Below are 20,078 nucleotides of genomic sequence, written 5' to 3' on the forward strand. Positions count from 1 at the left end.
ATTACAAACTAATAATTAATCAGGATGCCTGTGACTTAATCAAGCGTTCTCTATTTTTTTTGCAGTTAACTTTGACCACTTTCAGATCCTCAGAGCCATTGGGAAGGGAAGTTTTGGGAAGGTAAGTAGTGACGATTCCCTCTCCTTCATTAGTCAGAAATGTATACACATGCGGACACACACACACGCATGCATGCACGCACGCACACACGCACGCACACACGCACGCACGCACGCACACACATACATACACATAAACACACACACACATGCACACACACACTCAAACACTCACTCACTTGTTACTTTGGAACATTAGAAGTTATATATAGGAATCATAAATAGCTTAGGGTATTTTGTGGTTAAAAAAGGGTATTGGACTGCATATTGTCAGGATTGATTCAACAGAGATAGAAAGATGGGTTGTTTTTTGTATTATATTGTGTGCTGCAAAATCCATAAAAATCTATTTGTGTAAAAACACATTGATGTTTGTGATTGTAAGCCTTTGAAATCACTCAGCAGTGTACCTTCTGTATGATGACAATCTCTGTTGACATTTCTTGGAAATGTCAAGACTAATTGCAGAAAATAGCAAATGTTCCATGTCTCATCATTGGCCTGCCCTATCAAAGCCCTCTCTCCCCATGTGATGGACACAGTACCTGACACAAAGAGACAGAGGAATCTGTCAAAGCAGCCAATGCTTTAGCAAACCACCGGTCACCTGTTTCCCTCAGCCAATCAAAGCTTGAAGAGCGGCTCCCTAGCAGTGCTGGTGACACACCCCCTTTTTTAACATTCAAATATGGTACAGGTCACTACTGTGGAGTGAAGAGTAACCTTTATTAATTTACTCATAAATAAGAACGTGTAAGAACCCCTTCTGAAATGACACACGCGCGAGCACGCACAAGTGCACGCATGCACACACACATTTTCTGGATGGAATATTGCCCTAGTCACTGGACATGTGGCAGCACCATGCACCTGCATGGAGTAAACGAAAGCCGGTATCTGTTATGAGCTGCCAGGGGGAGGGGAGGAGAGGTACCATCAGGGGGGCTGTATTCTGGGATTGGAGGAGCACGAGTGAATTGTTGCAGCTTGGGAAAGTGTGTAGCAAACTCAGGAAGGCCAGTGTGTATCCTGGTTTTTGTGTGGATCAGACTTAGTCAATCCAATCCGTTCATTATCGGCATGGGTTTGGAAAAATGTACTGCACAGCAAAATGTTCAGTGTAAAATCAATTCTGATCAAGTACTTAAAATTCGAATAGAGTACATATAGTCCCTATTGTACTCTGTTAGAGTAGAGTAAACAACGTTAGAGTTGATTTGACATTTGGAATTTTGCTGAGCAGTATAATATATTTGTGTTGAAAGAGCATGTGCAGCTTTGGTGAATTGTTGTCAGGAGTAAATGATTTGAATGTGCAAGTTTTTTTTTCAGTTTTTCCATCTTAATTGAGGGCAGAAGTTGGAGTAAGAAAAATGAAGCGATAAGCATGACAGCCCACCCACCCGCACTCACTCCTGCTCACACTCCCGCACACACACACACACACACACACACACTCCCACACACACACACACACACACACACACACGCACGCATGCACACACGCACACACACACACGTGCGCGCACACACACACACACACCCCACACACACACACACTGCGCGCGCACACACACACACACACACACACACACACTCCCGCACACACACACACACACACGAACACACACTCCGCACACACACACACACACACACACACACCACACACACACACACACACACACACTCACACACACACACACACACACACACACACACCCCACACACACACACACACACACACACACACTCCCGCACACACACACACACGCACACACACACACATATACACACTCTGACCATACAGAAAATCAGAAAATGAGCTGCACTGTGCTGACTGTCCTCAGAATTAGACTCTCCTTCTCATGACTCTGTGTCCTAGTCCCACACCTTAAAAGCAGCTGTAAGCTGGACCCCATCCTCAGCATTGCCCCCTCCTGCCTCATTCAGAAACGGGCCCATCAGTCACCCACATAGATGCTTAATTTTTCCATATTTAGAAATACCTGAATGCACAAATACCTGAGTGCACATTCCAGCTTGGATCCCGCAATGGCTAATTACTGTTTGTGTGAATTTCCGTTGATTTTTTATTTATAAACTAACTTATTTATATATTCCTAGCATGCAGCGGGAATCATTGTCCTGCCTGCAATAGATAATGACATGCCTGGTTTTTAATTATAGCCTTGGAGGAAATTGCTATTTTTGTCACCCAACCCACTCATGTTGTGTAAATTTCATGAGCCGCTGTGGTTCTCCTCCTAAGCTGCATGATCTGAGCGCGACGCATCAGTGTAATTAATACGCTAATTCTCGTCTCGACGCACTGACGATTTGCCACTTTTGGCTGGTTGGAAGTGCGCAGTCTAAGGCGAGTTCTTCGGAAGGCCTGCAGTCCGTTCTTCCGTTGCCCCCTTTGCCCTTCCTAAATGAAACGGTACAAAGATGTAAAATATTTCACGGCGGGTATAGCCTTTTTGCGGGGCTGTGTCTTTTAAATGTCATGTGTGCGCAAGGCTCCGCTCTTCGCTTGAGGCAGGAGAGAGAGGAAGACCCGAGATTTTCTTTCTTCTTTGTGTTTTCAGAGATAAGCTGTCAAACGCTATATCAGCTGGGGAACAGGGGTGGGCGGATGAAACGCTGCCTACGTCTAAACCAGGAACGGGCCCCGTAGCCCCACAATCATTGTCTAGACTCTAAGCTGGGGGAACTGTGGCTAATGACCACCTACGCTTTCAGTCATTGTCTGTTTCGGGGTGTAATGGGGTCATGAGCGGGGCACTCATGATAAAGGCATTAAACGTTGCCCCCCTGGCAGGGCTCCTAGGAATGCCCAGCTCAGGACCTTGTTCCCCATGCAGCTCCGCAGTCTGGGTTGAATGTGACCATGCTGGGCTGCTGAGTCACTTGGTAAAAGCACTACTTGCGGCACCGCAGTCTCAGATCAAATCTGACCCATGTCTCTGCCAACAATGGCCAGCCGTCCTCCAGGGGCGGTGCACAATGGGCTTTGCATATATGAGAGGGATTCAGTAGGCAGGGACCCCTGTTGGCCATCCCGGCGCCCGTGGCCTGCTCTCTGTGCACGCGTATGATTGGGTCTCCTCCGCCCCTACTCTACGTGTGTGCAGTGCACACAGTGTAAAAAGAAACTGGTTAGCACCATGTGTTTCTGAGGAGAACCGTGAGTTGTCTTCACTCTCCGAGCTGGCAGCCGGGAATATATGAGCATGCTTGTGCATAGTTCACAAATTGGACATTCCATATTCAGGAGGGATTGTAGGTTTGATTGGGAACACTTATCCTTGAGATAAATTTAGCATGACATCAGGGACCAGACTGCTAGAAAAATCAGAATTTGGTGCTTTAAGGAATAAAATCACCTAAAAAACATAAACATATATATTTTTACTGTCTGAAGATGGAAACACCCAGAGCACAATACATGCAATATCCTGCTGGACAAGATGGTGCTGCAAAGATTGCAGCCGATGTCCTAAACTCAGGAAAGAACTTCTGCCCTGTGTACATTAGAGGCTTCAAATCACCCTCGGCCCCAGTATCAATAGCTGGGATCAACAGATCATTCAACTGCAGTTTTACTATTTCAGCTAATTGCCTCATCAGCCATTCAAACCACCGCCTGATTAATGATTCAAAACAATGATTGATTAAACATTCAAACCATTCAAACCAAGGACTGATTAATGATTCAGATCAATTGAAGTGATTGGCCCTGGTCCTAGTCGGCAGATCAATAAACGGAAGCAGTAGACCAGCTAATCCTTAAAAGGTCCAGTTTTTCAAGCATACATTTTGCATTGCCAATTATATATATTTTTTTTTAATAGAAAAGAATATAATTATTAATAAATATACATTTGGTATGCTGTGCATATGGTGAATTTCCAGCACAGCGGAATATTAATGTTGCAATGATTAATTTAATTACACTGGAAAGAATGACTGTGGCCCAGAACTGTAGTTTTGTGTGAAACTATTTCTTATTCGCATTGGCAATTCAATTTTAATGTTTAAAAACCATGAATTGAAAAAGAATCTAATCAAAAATTGGTGAGCCCTGGGGTGCATCCATAACTGCAACTTTTCACAACATTATTAACATTTTTCTCATGAATGAGCAGGCCCACTTGAAATAATTTGCCAGTTTTAGCAATTTTTTGGCAGCAGTGCTCTTTGTGGGTGTGTCAAATTGGCAAAGCCATGATTTCCTATTGGGTCACAGGTCTGCTGGCAAGAAAACTGACAGGAAGCCATGGGCTTGGATTATTGATTGAAAATGTTTCACTGACACTCAAGATTTGCCCTAAAATGCTTCCACTAAGCCTCATATTTAGCAGGAGCAAAATTCAGTTAGCATCATCAAATGAGCGGATGTGCTGTTTACACGGACATGCGCGCACACACACGCCCGCACACACACACACGCACGCACACATACAAACACGCATACACACACACACACACACACACACACAGTGCCGTTTTGAAGTGTGGGAATAGAAAAAGAGAGTGATATTTGTCGTTTTTGCTATATACTTAAGGCATTTGGATTTGAGATAAAAAGATGAATATTAGACAAATTAATTTCATATTTACACGTTTTACCATTTTACAGAAACCACTGTTTGGATTTTGAATGTGCTTCTGATTCACGCAGGCAGTCATGAATAAAGCAGTTGGTCCTGACGGCCTGGACGGGCTCAGTGCCTCGTCCTTCGGCTATCGTTTTTGCATTCCATTCAGTCAGCTTTTTTTTCTCGACTCCTTAGAAATGAATTTAAAAATAGCGCAGTGTTGTCCTTACTGTGCACCGTCTACATGATTGCTTCACTGCGCTTTCGTCCGTGGCAGATGCGAGCAGACTGACTTGCATGGCAAATTAATTTCCCTGGAATAAGACTCGGTCCCGGCTACGGAGATAACCAATGATTGACTGCGCCTCCGAAAGGTTTTTTTTTTTTTTTCATATTTTTTCCATAAAACGTTGATAAGAATGAATCATCTGTCTTTTCCTTGTTTATTCGTGCAGGTGTGTTTATTCATCAAAAGGGAATTGCCATTGTGTCCATTTGCGAGGATTCATTGTGAATCTCTCTCCCTCTCAGTCTCTCGCTCTGATATGTTCTTCAGATTACGTTGAGTTTGGACCTGGAGAAAAAGGCATGTTATATTTTTAGTGCATGGCTGATGAGAGGATGTCTTTCTTTTCAGGGGTATTGGGAGGAGGGGGAAGTACACAGCTACTGTAGATTTATCTGTAGAATCAGAACCCATTTGAATTTGGAGAAATATACACCACTAGGCAGAGATGTGCACAGATGCCTCTTGTAGAAAGCTACCTCAAAAGTGCAGTGGTAATAAACACTAGAACCATGTTTTCCAGTACATTATTGTGCCACACTGAATTTTATGATAGTCATTGTGACAGTCAGAGAGTGAGCTGCCAATCATTTGAATGCGTGCACACTCACACACACACACACAGACACACACACACACACACAAACACACACACACTTTATTGAAACAGTTGCCTCCCCATCACCGCTTCAGTGTATGTATAAATACTGGCAGTCTCACTTACTGTGTTTGCTGTGATTCAGTTATTACAAACTGCCTATGTTTAACTCCATTTAATGAAAAGAACACACACACCATTTAAAGAATCATGCAGGTTACAGCCTTAAGTAAGGTTTGCAACCTGAGGCAAATATTCAGCTTTACAAATAAACTGCAGCATTCAATGTGCCGTGTGCCATGCCAATCACTCTGGAAGAGGGCTTGTGTTCTGATTGGCTTGCGTATTGGCTCCACCCACATCCCCAGGTCTGCATCGTGCAGAAGAGAGACACCAAGAAGATGTACGCCATGAAGTACATGAACAAGCAGAAGTGCATCGAGAGGGACGAGGTCCGGAACGTCTTCAGGGAGCTGCAGGTCATGCAGGGCCTCGAGCACCCCTTCCTGGTCAACCTCTGGTGAGTGTGACCGTGCGTTACAGCACATGACTGTCCATTACACCGCCTGACTGGCTTGTAATGGCCGATGACCATATGTGCACTCTGTACGTCCACTCGAAGTGCAATTTCATGAGATTCTGGACATACAAGAGGCACATACACACCATACATAAACACACACATACACGTAAACACACATTCATACACGTACAGTCATGCACTCATATAAACACAAATCGTGACGTATGCAAAAATATACTTTCATGAATTCACAAACATTCACTTGTACTAACACACACAGTCATACATGCACAAACACATGCATACAAACACACATTCATACACACAGACACACACACAGACATATGTACATACATATAGATACCAACACACACATTACTAGTGCACAAACACGCATATACCTAAGCACACATTACCATACACTCGTACAAACACACATTCATACGTGCACACACATACGTTCATGCAAAAACACGCATTCATACATACACATGCACAAATGCACACAATCATATGGACCCTGATAACTTAACATCACAGTTTATTCCCTAAACCTGTAGGCACATACTTATGTAAGTCTCTCAGGATAAGAGAATTTGCTAAATGCCTGAATGTAAATGTAAATGTAAAGCACATGCTCAAACATGAAATTGCTCGATCACACACACAAACGCATTCACATATTCACACATAAACAGGCAGACAAAAGTAGGTAAAACACACTTGTACAAGAGTAAACACAAGCCCATTCACACACATGCACATACACAGATTTGCATGTGATTATGTAGTAGCATTTGCTCCAGCCTCTAGGGAGCTGGCAGTGTGGTAAAGGTGCGAAAGCGATTGGAACTAACCTCTAACCGTTTCCACGGTTTTATCACAGTCTTAAGTTTCCCTGCTGAAAAAAACTGCTTGTTTTTTCAAATCAGCCCAGACAGGAATTACACTGCGATTCGCCTTCCTGCCGGAACAGATTTTTTTTTCTCTCAGAGTAATAACGGTGACTCTGTGCGGTGCACTCTGCCCGATGGCATCCTGTTCTCCTGTGCGGTGTTTTTGTTTTCTCCTTGATTAGAGTCGCTGTTTTGAAGACAGACGGTCCAGATGAATGAGCACAACCTTTAGAAATCTGTCTACTGCTTTCAGAATCCTCTTGCTTTTTCCAGGGGGATTGAACGAGAATAACAATGGCAGCCCAGACATCTGGTACTGTGCCTGTGAATGCGACAGCAGTCTGTTTTCATTTTTGTGAAGGCTCTAATTGATAATGACCCCTCTTGCCTCTGTTAAAGGGCTTACGCACAGACGTCTTACTCTCCAAGATTATCCTAGCAGATTACTTTCTTATTAAGAGTTATCCATGCTAAGTCGCAGCAATGACGGGATGAGTGTTATAGGTGTCCGTTGGGTTGATTCATCCAACTCCTACTTGAAACGCACTGCAAAATAACTTGGGTCAGAGGGCTGGGTATATTTCACTGAGTAAAAGGCGAACAGTGTCAGGAGCTCAGCAGTCCTCCGGGCATCTCGATGGCATTTGGGTAAATCAGACGGTAGACAGGCCCAGTTAAATCCCTTTGAACTTTGAAATAGGGCAAGAAGGGGTTCCCTGGCTGAGTCAGCAAAACGCAGTGTAGAAAGTGGAAGCAGGCTATTGGCTTTTCCCCCAGATTGCCTGGCTAATGGACTGCATAGTGGAGCCGAGACTGCACTTCCTGTGTTCCTGCTGATTTTTCCGGAACTCTGAGAGCTCAGAGAGCAGGAGGGCCTGCAGTTGGATCAACCACTAGGGGGCAGCACTGGGAAATGCAAGACGCATTAGCTGGGGTCCACACCTGGGTCTCATATTTCAGTCAGGGGTGGGTGGAGAGGGGTCGCTACGGTACTCCGCGTCTCAGATTCATTGATGCTGACAGGCGATGACATTATCTGCTTGTTCGTGGGCGTGGGTTCAGAGCAGCCCTGTACAGATGCACTGATCTTCATGTCATCTGGATGGGCCAGCGGTGGGCACAGCTAATCAGACTGACAGATCTATAAATCATTTAAAGACTGTTAGGGTGGGAGGTCTAAAATGTAATAAAAGCAGGCTTCTCTCTGCTGCTACCGAGAGTCCATGGCTTTACCTCTGGTCTTTGTAAACAGGTGTAACAGAGATGTCGCACTTGTGCATTTGTGCAATACAAAAAGCATACAATCGGAGGATCACTCACGTGTTTACAGAAGGCATCTGCACGTGACATGGCAGATCACAGGTGCTATTTTTAGCAGCCTTTTCACGTCACACAAGCTGTCATTTGAGAGAGAGAGAGAGAGAGAGGGAGAGCACACATCAACCTCCCCCCCGCTTCCCCAGTTAACGTGTACTCGTGTTAGTGTAGGATACGCCTGAGCGAGGATGTTGCCATAGTTTCGTTCTCCTGGGTATTGCGGCACATGTTAGTATATACTAGAAACATGTCACTTTTTCCCCATGTCACAGTAACTGAATTGGGGCTTGATTTGATTTTTTACATTTTTTTGCCATATAGTTTTCCCCTAAATATTTAGAGAAGGGGTGCCAAGCAACATGTGACAGTAATCCCAACAGGTGAATGGAAATTTGGATAATCTATTCAGATACGGTTCGACTGGCAGTCTAAAGAGCTCTAAGGCTGAAGGTTCTTTTCCTAGGTGACGCGCTACATATAAAACTTTGGGAAAAGGCTCTAATCCTGAGGAAATCTGTCTTTTACTCCCCTGGTGAAATGAACAATCAGTCTCTGGGAGCAGCGCATGCTGAAACCACTAAAAGTCTATTCAAGCCGCTTAACTGTTGATGTGATGCAGCACTGTAATCTGATGTGGTTTGACTAATTAATTAATTAATTTCTATACTGACATTACAGTGTAACAAGCCTAAGGTCAAGTTCAAATGAATTTGGTCTGACAAAAAGATGCAGCTTTTATACAGTGTTCACTTTAAAGACACATGAAAACAAAATGATCTACACTAGGGGCATTTTCCTACTCATCCTCTTCTGATTCATATTGTCTTCAGTGTATGTGCACGTATTAGCTCTGAAAAGGATTGCACTTGTCATATTGTCAATAAACATTCACCACTGTAAATTCAAGGTTACTCTCTCTTTCTCCTCTAATATTTAATTGGAGTGTCTTCCCTTGATTTTGTGCAAGTCTGACTTACACATTGCAATGCGATAACAGCACCGGTTTGTCTGCACTTTTACAAATGAATAGCACAGGTTTCAGTGATGAGTACATGCATATATATGCACAATTTGGTAGCAGTTTTTGACAGTCCCCTAAGGAATATGTGTTTACCAGGTAAATATAGCACACAATTGGGCAATTACCACTGGTAAAAACTAAGAAACTAAAACTGAAATGCTTAGAACACAATCTCTATTACCTATCAATTCAAGTAACTGCCTTGTAGTTATCAAAGGTTTAGGTTAGTTAGAGCCTGAGTTTGTGTACCTCTGATTGGGCGTGCCAAACTAGGGATAAAATGGAAGGAGAGTATTAAAGAAGTGCTCTAGAATTATGACTGCACCAAAAATCAAGCACCCCTGACACACTACTGCTCCACCATCTGCACAAAACAACCAGAAAATAAGTAACATCCATCATACATAAATTTGTTATTTTATTATAATTAAAGTCAGCAATAAATTAATGTTATTGATGTATTCCTTATTATGGTTTTTTCCACTGTTTATTTTTTCTGTATCCATCTTTCCCATTATCAAATGTGTAATTTACTTTGGAAATACAATACACAGTGGTTAATGTGCCAAAAAAGCTCATTTGAATATGAATATTCTGAACTCTATTTGGCTCATCCTGTGCTATACATCTATTAAGATGTCACATTCATCCCATTTAACCTACGGTATGTTTAATTAGCTAAAATGACCCATTTGAGTAATTGGATTTTCCTCGCTTATTAAGCTTTATTTATATGACAATAATCAAACAATTACGGATTCGCAAAAACGAATCTATCATTCGAGGCACGTATTTCAGTGGATATATCCATTATTTGCAGTGTCCTTCATTCCCTCCATTTCCCTGTATCCGTCTCTTTCTCCCTCCATCGCTCCCCCATGCTGTGGCATAGACCAGAGGTCGTCTGATAGCCTTCCCTGGGTGTAGGGGTGTGCTTTCTGGGGCGTCAATGAATTCTGGGTGCAGCCGTGGGCACATAGCCTCTAGCTCCCATCGTGTCAGGGCAGGATCCAGCTGCCACAGTTTGCAGTTTCTTCAGGGGGGAGTAAAACTGTGGCAGATTAGAATCACTTCTGGATAGAATGAAAAATTGCCACAAGTTGGAATCACACCTGGGTGGAGTAAAATGGAAGCATGTCGATACTCACTACTCAGATGTCAAGTGGCGGCCTCTTCCATTCTCCTCTGCGACCAATGATTGGTCAGAGGTGTGTGTGTGTGTGTGTGTTTGTGTGTGTGTGTGTGTGCGTGTATGCCTCATCTCAGTCTGCTCTTTTACCCTCTGTGGACTCACTCGCTTGTGCTTTGTTGAGAGCTGTTTCCCTCCCACTTGTGAACAGAACTTAAATCGCTGACCTCAGGAGGATCCCCCCCCCCACTCTCTTTAATGTGCCAAACTTCTGAGCACCTGCTCCACGTCACTCCGCATCCCAATTTAGATCAGACCAGCTGGGCACCAGCAGACATCCTCCCTACATTTTCATCTAAAGATGTCTCTTCGTTATCTCACATTATTTTTCATAACCCTGACAAACGGATGCATATAAAATTATATTTATATATAATCACATTGACGTGGAACCAGAGAGAGCACTGGGTGTGGATAACAAAATGGAACATAAAATAAAATTATCGACGACAAGTAAACACCTCTGAATTTCACCATATTTCTTCTCGATGACCGCATCATTTGCAATGATTTACATTTAATTTTGTTTTTAAACTCATTTTTCTCTTACTGTGCCTGATTTTGAGGGAGGCATGAATAATTGACTCTGAATTAGTACTCCCAGTACCATATTACTAAAAGAAATCGACATGCAACTGTAATCCTTTTATAATGCTCCTAAACACAATCAATAGGCATATTGACAGTATATTGGATTTCATTATTCGTCTTATCCATACATCTTATTCAGATACAGAAATATGGAAGACTTTAATACAAATCACTTTTGAAAGGCTTGGATTTAAAGGTTAGATTTGACCTCCACGATTTCCATTTGTACTTTATGACAAGAATGGTATGAATGTTGGTTTGTGCAAGAATAAAAATGTCCATGGCCAGTGAGCTGATCTTTTATAGTTTATGAAGAGTAATTGCTGAGATATAAAATGTATGACATAAAAATTATATTTAAAAAAGTCTTATGTATATTAATCTGTAACATTCCTTCAGCTTCCATTTCTTACAGTAATATGTGAAGTAAAACTAATAAATAAATACAATTTTCATATATCAACATATTTTGTGTAAATGCATTAAAAAAATTAAATAAATTGAAATCACAGAGGGGTTGAATGGTCTTCTCTCATCATCATTCATTCTAATGTTCCAAATAGTCCCGTCAGTGTTCGCATTTGTATCCTTTGTTGTTTTGACTATATTTCTTCACAAAGGCGCATACATTATTGGTGTTTTAAAACATCATCTCTCCTGATTAATGCAGCACAAATGCCTGTTAACATAGCTGCACATTCCTGACACTCCACTGAGGATGAATTTAAATATTTTCATGAACATAAACATGTAAATAAAATGCTTAGCCTTTTATCATCAAACTAAATGAGAATACGGGATTGTGATAAAGTGTCAGACATAGTGTTTATTCTGTGATGCAGTTTTTCTAACCACCCCCCCTTCCCCCGCCCCCACATCGATGGCATCTACATTCAGTACTTTTGGGCGACTTATGAAATCAGAGGCAGCAGCATGTGCAGGTTTAACATCCTGAAAGCTTAACTGAACCATATCGGTTTTATTTCTTTAGATGCCATAAACGGCTGCAGGGTGGAGACAGCAAAGGTACTGTCACGGCCTTGCTCTTGGCCTGCAGTTTGTCCAGCTTTCACTGCAAACAGCGCATCCCTCAGTCTGCCTGTTCCGGGGCGTGGCCCTCCGAACTCCGCTACACCCAGTTGGCTTTGGATTTAAGTCAGATTTGCTTTGGATTTGTGCATCGTCTGGTTGAAGGATTCTGGGAATTAAATAGTGACAACGGCTTTTGAACAGAAGAGAAGTCATCGGGGGGCAGCTTATCACCTTCCAGCAATGTATGACATCCCCCCCCCCACCCCCCAGCAGGTTAATAATCTCTGACCCTTTGACCTTTTGATCTCCTCGAGGCCCTCTGACATTTCATAATAGCATCGCCAGCCACAGCTGACATTATCAAACGGCACGGGGTCCTGAGGTTAACTCCACTCCATTTTGCAAAGTCATTGCCAATTAATATTTGCATATCCTTCTGAAATAATCTCATGATTGAGATTTTTTTTTTAGCATACATCATTTCCAATTTTCATTTAAGATCCAGTGATTTGTTCCAGGCAGACAGACGAATGTGGCAGGCAGACAGAGTGCTCCTCACATCAAACAAAAAACAGCATTTTCAGTTTGGTGTCTGTCAAGCAATGGATTGGAGTTACCATCTTATCATCTCTACAGTGGCCAGACACTAGTTGCTTGTAGAAATGTCAGACTGTAGGATGAAACAGCATGTAATGAAATAGAACCGTAGCTAGTTTGGTCTGGTCAGTGGTCTGCAGCTTCTCTGTTCAGAGTGAGTGATCATCATGACCGCGCTTCCCTGTTACTTCCTACAGTGCACTTCTCAGAGGCACCTGCTACTTACCATTATGGCACACCGGGGACCACAAAGCCAATTAACTGTGGGGGAAATGAGGTGCCACATAGAGAAAGCTGGACTAAAAAGGCAGGACACCTTTGTTAACACCTCTATTTTTCCAAGCCGTGGGATCCTTAATGACTGTGAGTCACCAACAGCTCACTTTAATCTCTTGTGAAAAGAAGGCACCTCCTACAGGTAAGTATACTGACAGCTGCACTGCTGCCATTGGATTTTACCTGGTCCATAAATAAGGTTGCTTTGCGGCTCAACAAGACTATTGCTAGCAGCAGCAGCCAAGGTCTCCCAGAAGATCTCCTATCCAAATACTGAGCCTAACCTCATTGACTGAAGTGTCTGTCACTTGATAGAATACAGCTGATCAACCACCATACAGTCAAACAGCTTTTTTGCTTTACTCTAAAAAGGCACAGTAGTTTTAATTATCCATGGGGGTACTTCTGCATTATGCATTTCCTCAAGTTCACTCTGAACACATACTCACATGTGAAATACATAAATGTACTCAGCGGACATAGAAAATTGAACACAATAGCGAGATTGTCCTTGGTCGGGAAAAAAACCTTATTTGAACTGGTTGCCAGGGATATACATTAATCCACGATTATGACCTCTAAAGCACCACACAGATTAATGTAAACCTGTGAATCAATCTCAAATGCTTTGATTTGTGGAATGCACTGTGTCACCAGTAAATTGGCACGTGCCAGGTTGTTCATCACCTTGCTTCTGTTTCATCTGATTAATTACATTGAGAGAGAGAGTGTGCGTGTGAGAGAGAGAGAAAGTGAGTGAGAGAGAGAGAGTGAGAGTGAATGAAGTCAATTTTGCATAATACAGGTAGTGAACAGAGAAAAGTAAACACCAATGTAAAGTCACTCAAAAGGGTGTGGGCAACCACATTGCCAGTGTTACACTATCAAGGGGTGTAAAACAAGGCTGCCTTCTATCACCATACTTACTTATTTTGACAATCAAAATACTTTCAATAAAGATAAGATTAAATTTGAATATGAAACGAAATTCAAGGTTTAAATACAAAGGTCTCAATGCATACTGATAGTACTGTACAAGCTTCCTACTTAGCCCACAACATTCATTATTGCAAGGTCTCATTGAAGGTCTCATATCTAATGTATCAGGCTTAAAGCCAAATTATGACTAATGCACAATATTAAGAATTTGGTCTATAAGGAGAGATGGGATGCACAGAGAGTGGCTGAAGGCTGTATGTATGTACGCATGTATGTATGTATGTATGTACCTCAAGCATAAATAAATAAGGAACCATAAGAAATAGTAAAAGTTGTGCTCTGAAGGGCGTGGGGGAGTGGGGGTGAGGAGGTGTTTTTCTTCAGGAGGACTTTCAATATAAATGATAATGTGCAAATGCATAGTTTATGATAAAAAAAGATTATGTATGAATGCTGAAGATATTGATGTGTAAACCATATACTATGAAATAAAGTTCCCTTTTATAAAATTACCAGGACCCTTCACTGTTGGAACACTTCTGTGTTTTTATTTTGTTATTCACTACCTGTATATTATATTGTTTTGTACTGTACAATTCTGCCAGTATACCCTCTTTCAGTTGTTTTCAGTGTGTGAGTACGCACCCTCTACCCTTCCTCTTTTCTCTTTCCCCACAGTCAGCAAAGCACTGCATTACATTTGCATCTGTTTTGGGAGAAAAAGAGAATGTTCTCTCTCTCCATTTCTCTCATTCTTGTTTTCTTCCTCCCTGCTCAATTATTTCCCCTCCCTCACAGTGTATTTAAAAACTAATCTCTACCCATCTTTGTCCCTCTCAAACCCCACCCAGGTACTCTTTCCAAGACGAGGAGGACATGTTCATGGTGGTGGACCTTCTTCTTGGGGGGGACCTGCGATACCACCTACAACAGAATGTACATTTTAAGGAGGAGACTGTGAAACTCTACATCTGTGAATTAGCTCTGGCCTTGTACTACCTGCAGTGTTGTCATATCATCCACAGGTGAGTATCTGAGAGAGCCACTTCTTTAGCCTTGTGGGTTGGGTGTTTTTATTTCCCCAGGCTCCACGCACATGAGCAGATTCTTAAAGTAATGTCTTCTACTTGGAGCTCAGTATAAGATAAATGAATGCAGTAAAGGCTCTTAAAAAGACCTTCATGCTCCAACCTACATGTCAAAATTTATCATTGATAAAATCCCTAACTCAGGATGAACTCCAATACCCAGAGCCACCCTGGCTTCAGTATGGTTTCTGAATTTCATATCATTTCAGATAGGAATGGTACAGAATGAGTGTGACAGAAGCCATAATGAAAGCAGTATCCTGAACGAAGCACAGTTTGCTTAATGCATAACATTGAAAGGCAGATTACAATATCGGGATAAAAACGGTTTAGCCGCAAAAAAAAAAAAAACTGAATCAAATTCATCCAAGGCTGATATTCTGGATGTAATGTAGGATTAAACAAAGATGTGCAACCATGGGAAAACTGATTTTTTTGTTTCACACAGAAAGCAGTGTGACACCAGCACATTAACCAGTCATCTGTGCTCAGGGTATATTTTTTATGTAATGGGGGAAAAAATCCAGTTTTATTTATTTAGTGGTGAATTCAGTTCATAAATATTTTTTTCCTGCAGCTTTTAGTTGTAGGGGGTTGTCCCAGTTTTTGATACAACATCTGTGACTGACACTATGATTCTACCCATATTTAATCTCTATTTTGATATTAATGTGTTCACTGCTAGAATATTAATGATTACCATATAATATACTCATTGATCGTCATGGATATCAAAAGGGACTTTTGCATAATACATTGGCTAACAGTTTAAGGTACTGCTTATAAACTATAAATAATCAAATATGATTTTTTTATAATTAGTAAACTTAAATCAGTGTATTAATTTATTTCACATTAACATGAATAAATGCAAATGCAAGACCTGCTGTTCATGATTAATATGTGATCACAGCTCTTCCTAATTAATTGTTTATAAATGTCTTTTGATGGTTAACAAGCTGCTTATTAATGGTCTGCTTATAGTTTATAATTATATGGCAAAGTTGTGTAGTGCACACACCACATACCAATTTACTTAAAATGTGTAACATGGGAGAAAACACTGAGCCTGTGAAATCAAACAAGATTAGAATTTTTTATGACCTGTGAGTCTGACATGGATATCTAGGCGCAGTATGGTCAAATTTATATTTCAGTGCAAAGTACTATCACTTGGCCTCAATTGTTTGTCCACAAATTGAAGACAAGTTTCAGTACCATTGGAGGAAAAGGAGCACACACAAAAAAACATTGACGGACATTATCTACAGTCTGGGTACTTCATCATCAGAAACTACTTTTCACATCAGAAGAGATTCAGATGTGATTAAAAGTAGAAACAGAAATTGATATTCACCCTGTGCGTGCCTTTCAGGGGGAACTGACACATTAAATTACTATCTAAAAAATACAATCTCAGATGGCATGGACTGCAATGTCTTGTTAATTAGAGCCCAGACAGTACAAAATAGTTTTTTTTTAATTTCCATCTGACACAATCTGTCAGAACAACAGCAGTGTCACATATGTTTTTGTTTATTGTCTTTAAAAGGATGGGTTGATGGACGATGACAATCTCTCCGTTGTTTTTTTAGCTGCTAGTCCGTGTCTGGGTTGCAGTCACACTCCGCTGAATGCTGTTTCTGCAGTGCTAACCTGTTCCTGCAGTGATAATCTGTGTCTGCAATGCTAACCTGTGCCGGCAGTGCAAACCTGTGCCATACTGCATTGACAGCTGTTTCTGGTGTAAAGAAAAATGGCTCGGGGTGTGGTCAGTAGCCACAGTGCTCTGTCCTTTGTTTCTTTTGTGAGTGAAAAACTGTATTTGTGGTCTGGTCACTGTTTGTTGGGGGTCAAAGTGCAGAAGTGTATCACCATCTGGTCCCGAGTGTCTTCCATGGTCTGTCAAGTGCCAATTCCATTGACTGATAAGTGGTTGTATGTATGATCCTTTCATAGTCTTCTGGACAATCACAGCAGTATTCACAGGCACCACTAACCTGGGTGGACCAAGCCAGTTTGAGAGCTTATACAGCTCCCAGGACAAAGACTGTCCACATCTTTATCAGAAGATATACATTAAATATACTCTTATCAGTGCAGAATTTACTGAATGAGACCGGATTTAACACTGAAATCCTTTCTGTTTAGCCATAGGTCCTCTGGGTCCTCTTTTTCCTCTGGGCTGTCACAGAATGACTGGGCCCACACCAATATTTTATTCCATATTTTTAACTGTGGCCTATTCTAAAAAAGTGCTCATTTAAATTCAATTAGCATAGAGTCAAATGGAACTATCAGGGAGCCAAGGACAACTTGAAAAAAAGTAGATGTGAGCTCCTAACTTCAAAAAAGTAATATCATATTCTTTCATTTTCTGAATTGTTGCCATGGGCCTTGTTCTTGGCAAGAAGGCCGAGACAGGCTTTGCTTCATTATTTTAAAAGGGCACAAACAGCCCAGTGATGACAGGTTGAAGCAGAATAAAAGTTAAATGGTAACTTTATTTTTTATATTGTGCTCATAATTTCATTTGGTTGGCCAGCCCTGAAGTTCCAACTCTACTAGGGTGCTGGCATTCATCACACATTCCTTCAATATATTTAAAAGTTCCTGTTTTTGGCAATTGCAACATTTCTATAGGATATGCTAGCTCATCTTTCCAAGACATAAAGTGTGCAGAACAGTAATGTAATGATTGTGAAAGAGTCCCTGTTCATGACCAAGCTCTCTTCAAGTGTCTTATTAATGGAAGTGGTCAAGTCTGCTGTCTGTTATAAACTACGCCTCCTCTTCCTGTATATTCTTTTCTTTAATATGAAACCATATCAATTAGTTGGTTTGGTCTAATGGCTACACAGTAGCAATGTAAGTGTATGTGGTAACTGTAAAAACATGAACACTTTTTATTGTTATTTTACAGCAGATGCATCCTCTGGCTTGTCCTACCACAATAACCATATGCAATATGTTTACTTTTTTTTTTTTGGATGTAAAGAAAGTGAAGTACCATAGTTCAAAATGCAAAAAAGATGGCTTTATGTATGGATTGGTCAATTTTAATGTCATGGACTACATGCGCTCAGGGGAGTAATGTGTGGACATGTTTCTTTAAGGACGGACAACCGCGTACTCATTGCGATCCTTGATTTGGAAGGACAGCTGTTGTGATAAATACCGGAATCTGCGTTGGCGAGAGTTACCCAGGGGACATCTGAAGCCGGGTGCCGTCAGGTGAAGTTAGGTCAGGGCTGAATTATTAATGGTTCAATTCCTTTTGACCCCTTTTGATGATGATGTATTCAGTGGACTGCGAGCAGTCCCTTTGAGCCCTGCTACTGCTTCAAATTTTATTTAAAGCACATTTAATTGAGGGTCCCCAACCACAGATTCTCTGAATGTGCCAGACCAAGTCCGGACTATTCATTTAAATACCTTTTTCATTATTTATCCAAAAAGTCAGGAGTCGAAGAAACCGCCATTTTGTAATGACCAAAGTATTTATCATTGATCGGACAGCTTAGAGGTCTCCACAAATAATTGATAGGTTAAATGAAAGGGGAGGGTTTCTAGCAACACTACATGAATACAATATTTCTGTGGCCCCGTTTGTACATCTGGCTGTTAGGATATATTCATTTTGTACAACATCTAATAATAATTCAGGTTTCTGTTTCCAGGGGAGACATAAAACATATAATTTTAAAAAACACTTTCAGCCTATATTTTGATAAAGATACAGCGAGTCCATTGACGTCAAATCATAACTGAGAGAGATCAACTACTTTTCACAACTACATTTGATCCATCACTCACTAGTTTCATGGCATCAACCACAAACTTGATTGTAGCACATAAAGGGAAGGTGGTGAACCATTTTCATATCCAGAAAATGTATAATTGCATTAAAAAAGGACACCTTGACAAAGATATTTACATATTCACCCGTATGCTTACATCACACTTTTTGATGCTCAGCTGTATTGCTCCTTGGAATGTTTTTCTTTAATACATTATATGAGAATATGCAGTACCTCCTACAATGGCTCCAGCCAGGGGGAAATGCAATGTAATGCGTTCTGTCACTTCTTAGAAATTGACTTTGGAGCCAGAGGGGATTAGGATGGCCATACCATGATACTCTAGAGGTAGTAAGAGTGTGTTAAAGTGAGCTGGAGATGTTGCTGAGGGGCATTAAAACCTAATTACGGTGTTAAAGTGTACAGAGTAGTAGGTATCTGCTGGTAAAATTGCTTGTAAAACGACTTTACCTCCCTACTGTTATCAGGGCAAAACAGTTACAACATAATAAAAATGAAAAAAAGGATTAATATTTGCATGCATTCCATTAGGGTCCATTCCAGAAACACCTTTACCAGATGTAGATCTGTTTTTTGTTTTTTTTGCACAGATGAAAATTTCACAAAACACTTGAAAGCATATTGGCTACCATGGAGACGAGTGTGCATGCAGTCCAGAATCTTTTCAGTAAGAAATATTTCACTGAATTTAATCAAAGCCTAAAATTAACATAATTATTCACTTGTTTTACAGTGAGATATTAAAATCATAATGATTCAAGTGCTCAACCACATAAATAGCCCTTCACTAGATCAGAAACCGATTATAGCTCATCCTGTCAACAGGCTTAAAACTGGCAGGGGAATGTGATGGTGTGTGATTTAACTCAGCAGTTTTAGGGGCACATCCATTCCCAGTTTGTTCAGTTATCTTGACTGTAGGTGAATGCTCATGCATTCATCAGCTAACTAATCTGTGAACATTGCTCACAAAATAGATTTTTAAAAGTCAGCCCTCTCAGTAGACTCAATACATCAATTCTATACTTGATGGGAACATATTCACTGTGTGAACCAGTCCTGTTCATAGCACTGAGTAGTGTGGTTGTGTGGTCCTGTTCATAGCACTGAGTAGTGTGGTTGTGTGGACCAGTCCTGTTCATAGCACTGAGTAGTGTGGTTGTGTGGACCAGTCCTGTTCATG

At 41.2% G+C, this 20,078-nt stretch overlaps 1 protein-coding gene across 1 annotated transcript in view; it reads left to right on the plus strand.

Moving 5' to 3' along the window:
- LOC135259322 (serine/threonine-protein kinase 32B-like) overlaps nucleotides 1-20,078 on the plus strand; it is a 53,392-nt gene that overhangs the window by 8,387 nt on the left and 24,927 nt on the right. Inside the window, exons 2-4 of the mRNA XM_064343557.1 lie at nucleotides 66-121; nucleotides 5,974-6,125; nucleotides 14,838-15,011. Coding sequence (XP_064199627.1) covers nucleotides 66-121; nucleotides 5,974-6,125; nucleotides 14,838-15,011 — 382 coding nt within the window. The remainder of the gene's footprint in view (nucleotides 1-65; nucleotides 122-5,973; nucleotides 6,126-14,837; nucleotides 15,012-20,078) is intronic.

Source organism: Anguilla rostrata, chromosome 7 (genome assembly GCF_018555375.3).
Source record: "Anguilla rostrata isolate EN2019 chromosome 7, ASM1855537v3, whole genome shotgun sequence".
Classification (NCBI taxonomy): Eukaryota; Metazoa; Chordata; class Actinopteri; order Anguilliformes; family Anguillidae; genus Anguilla; species Anguilla rostrata.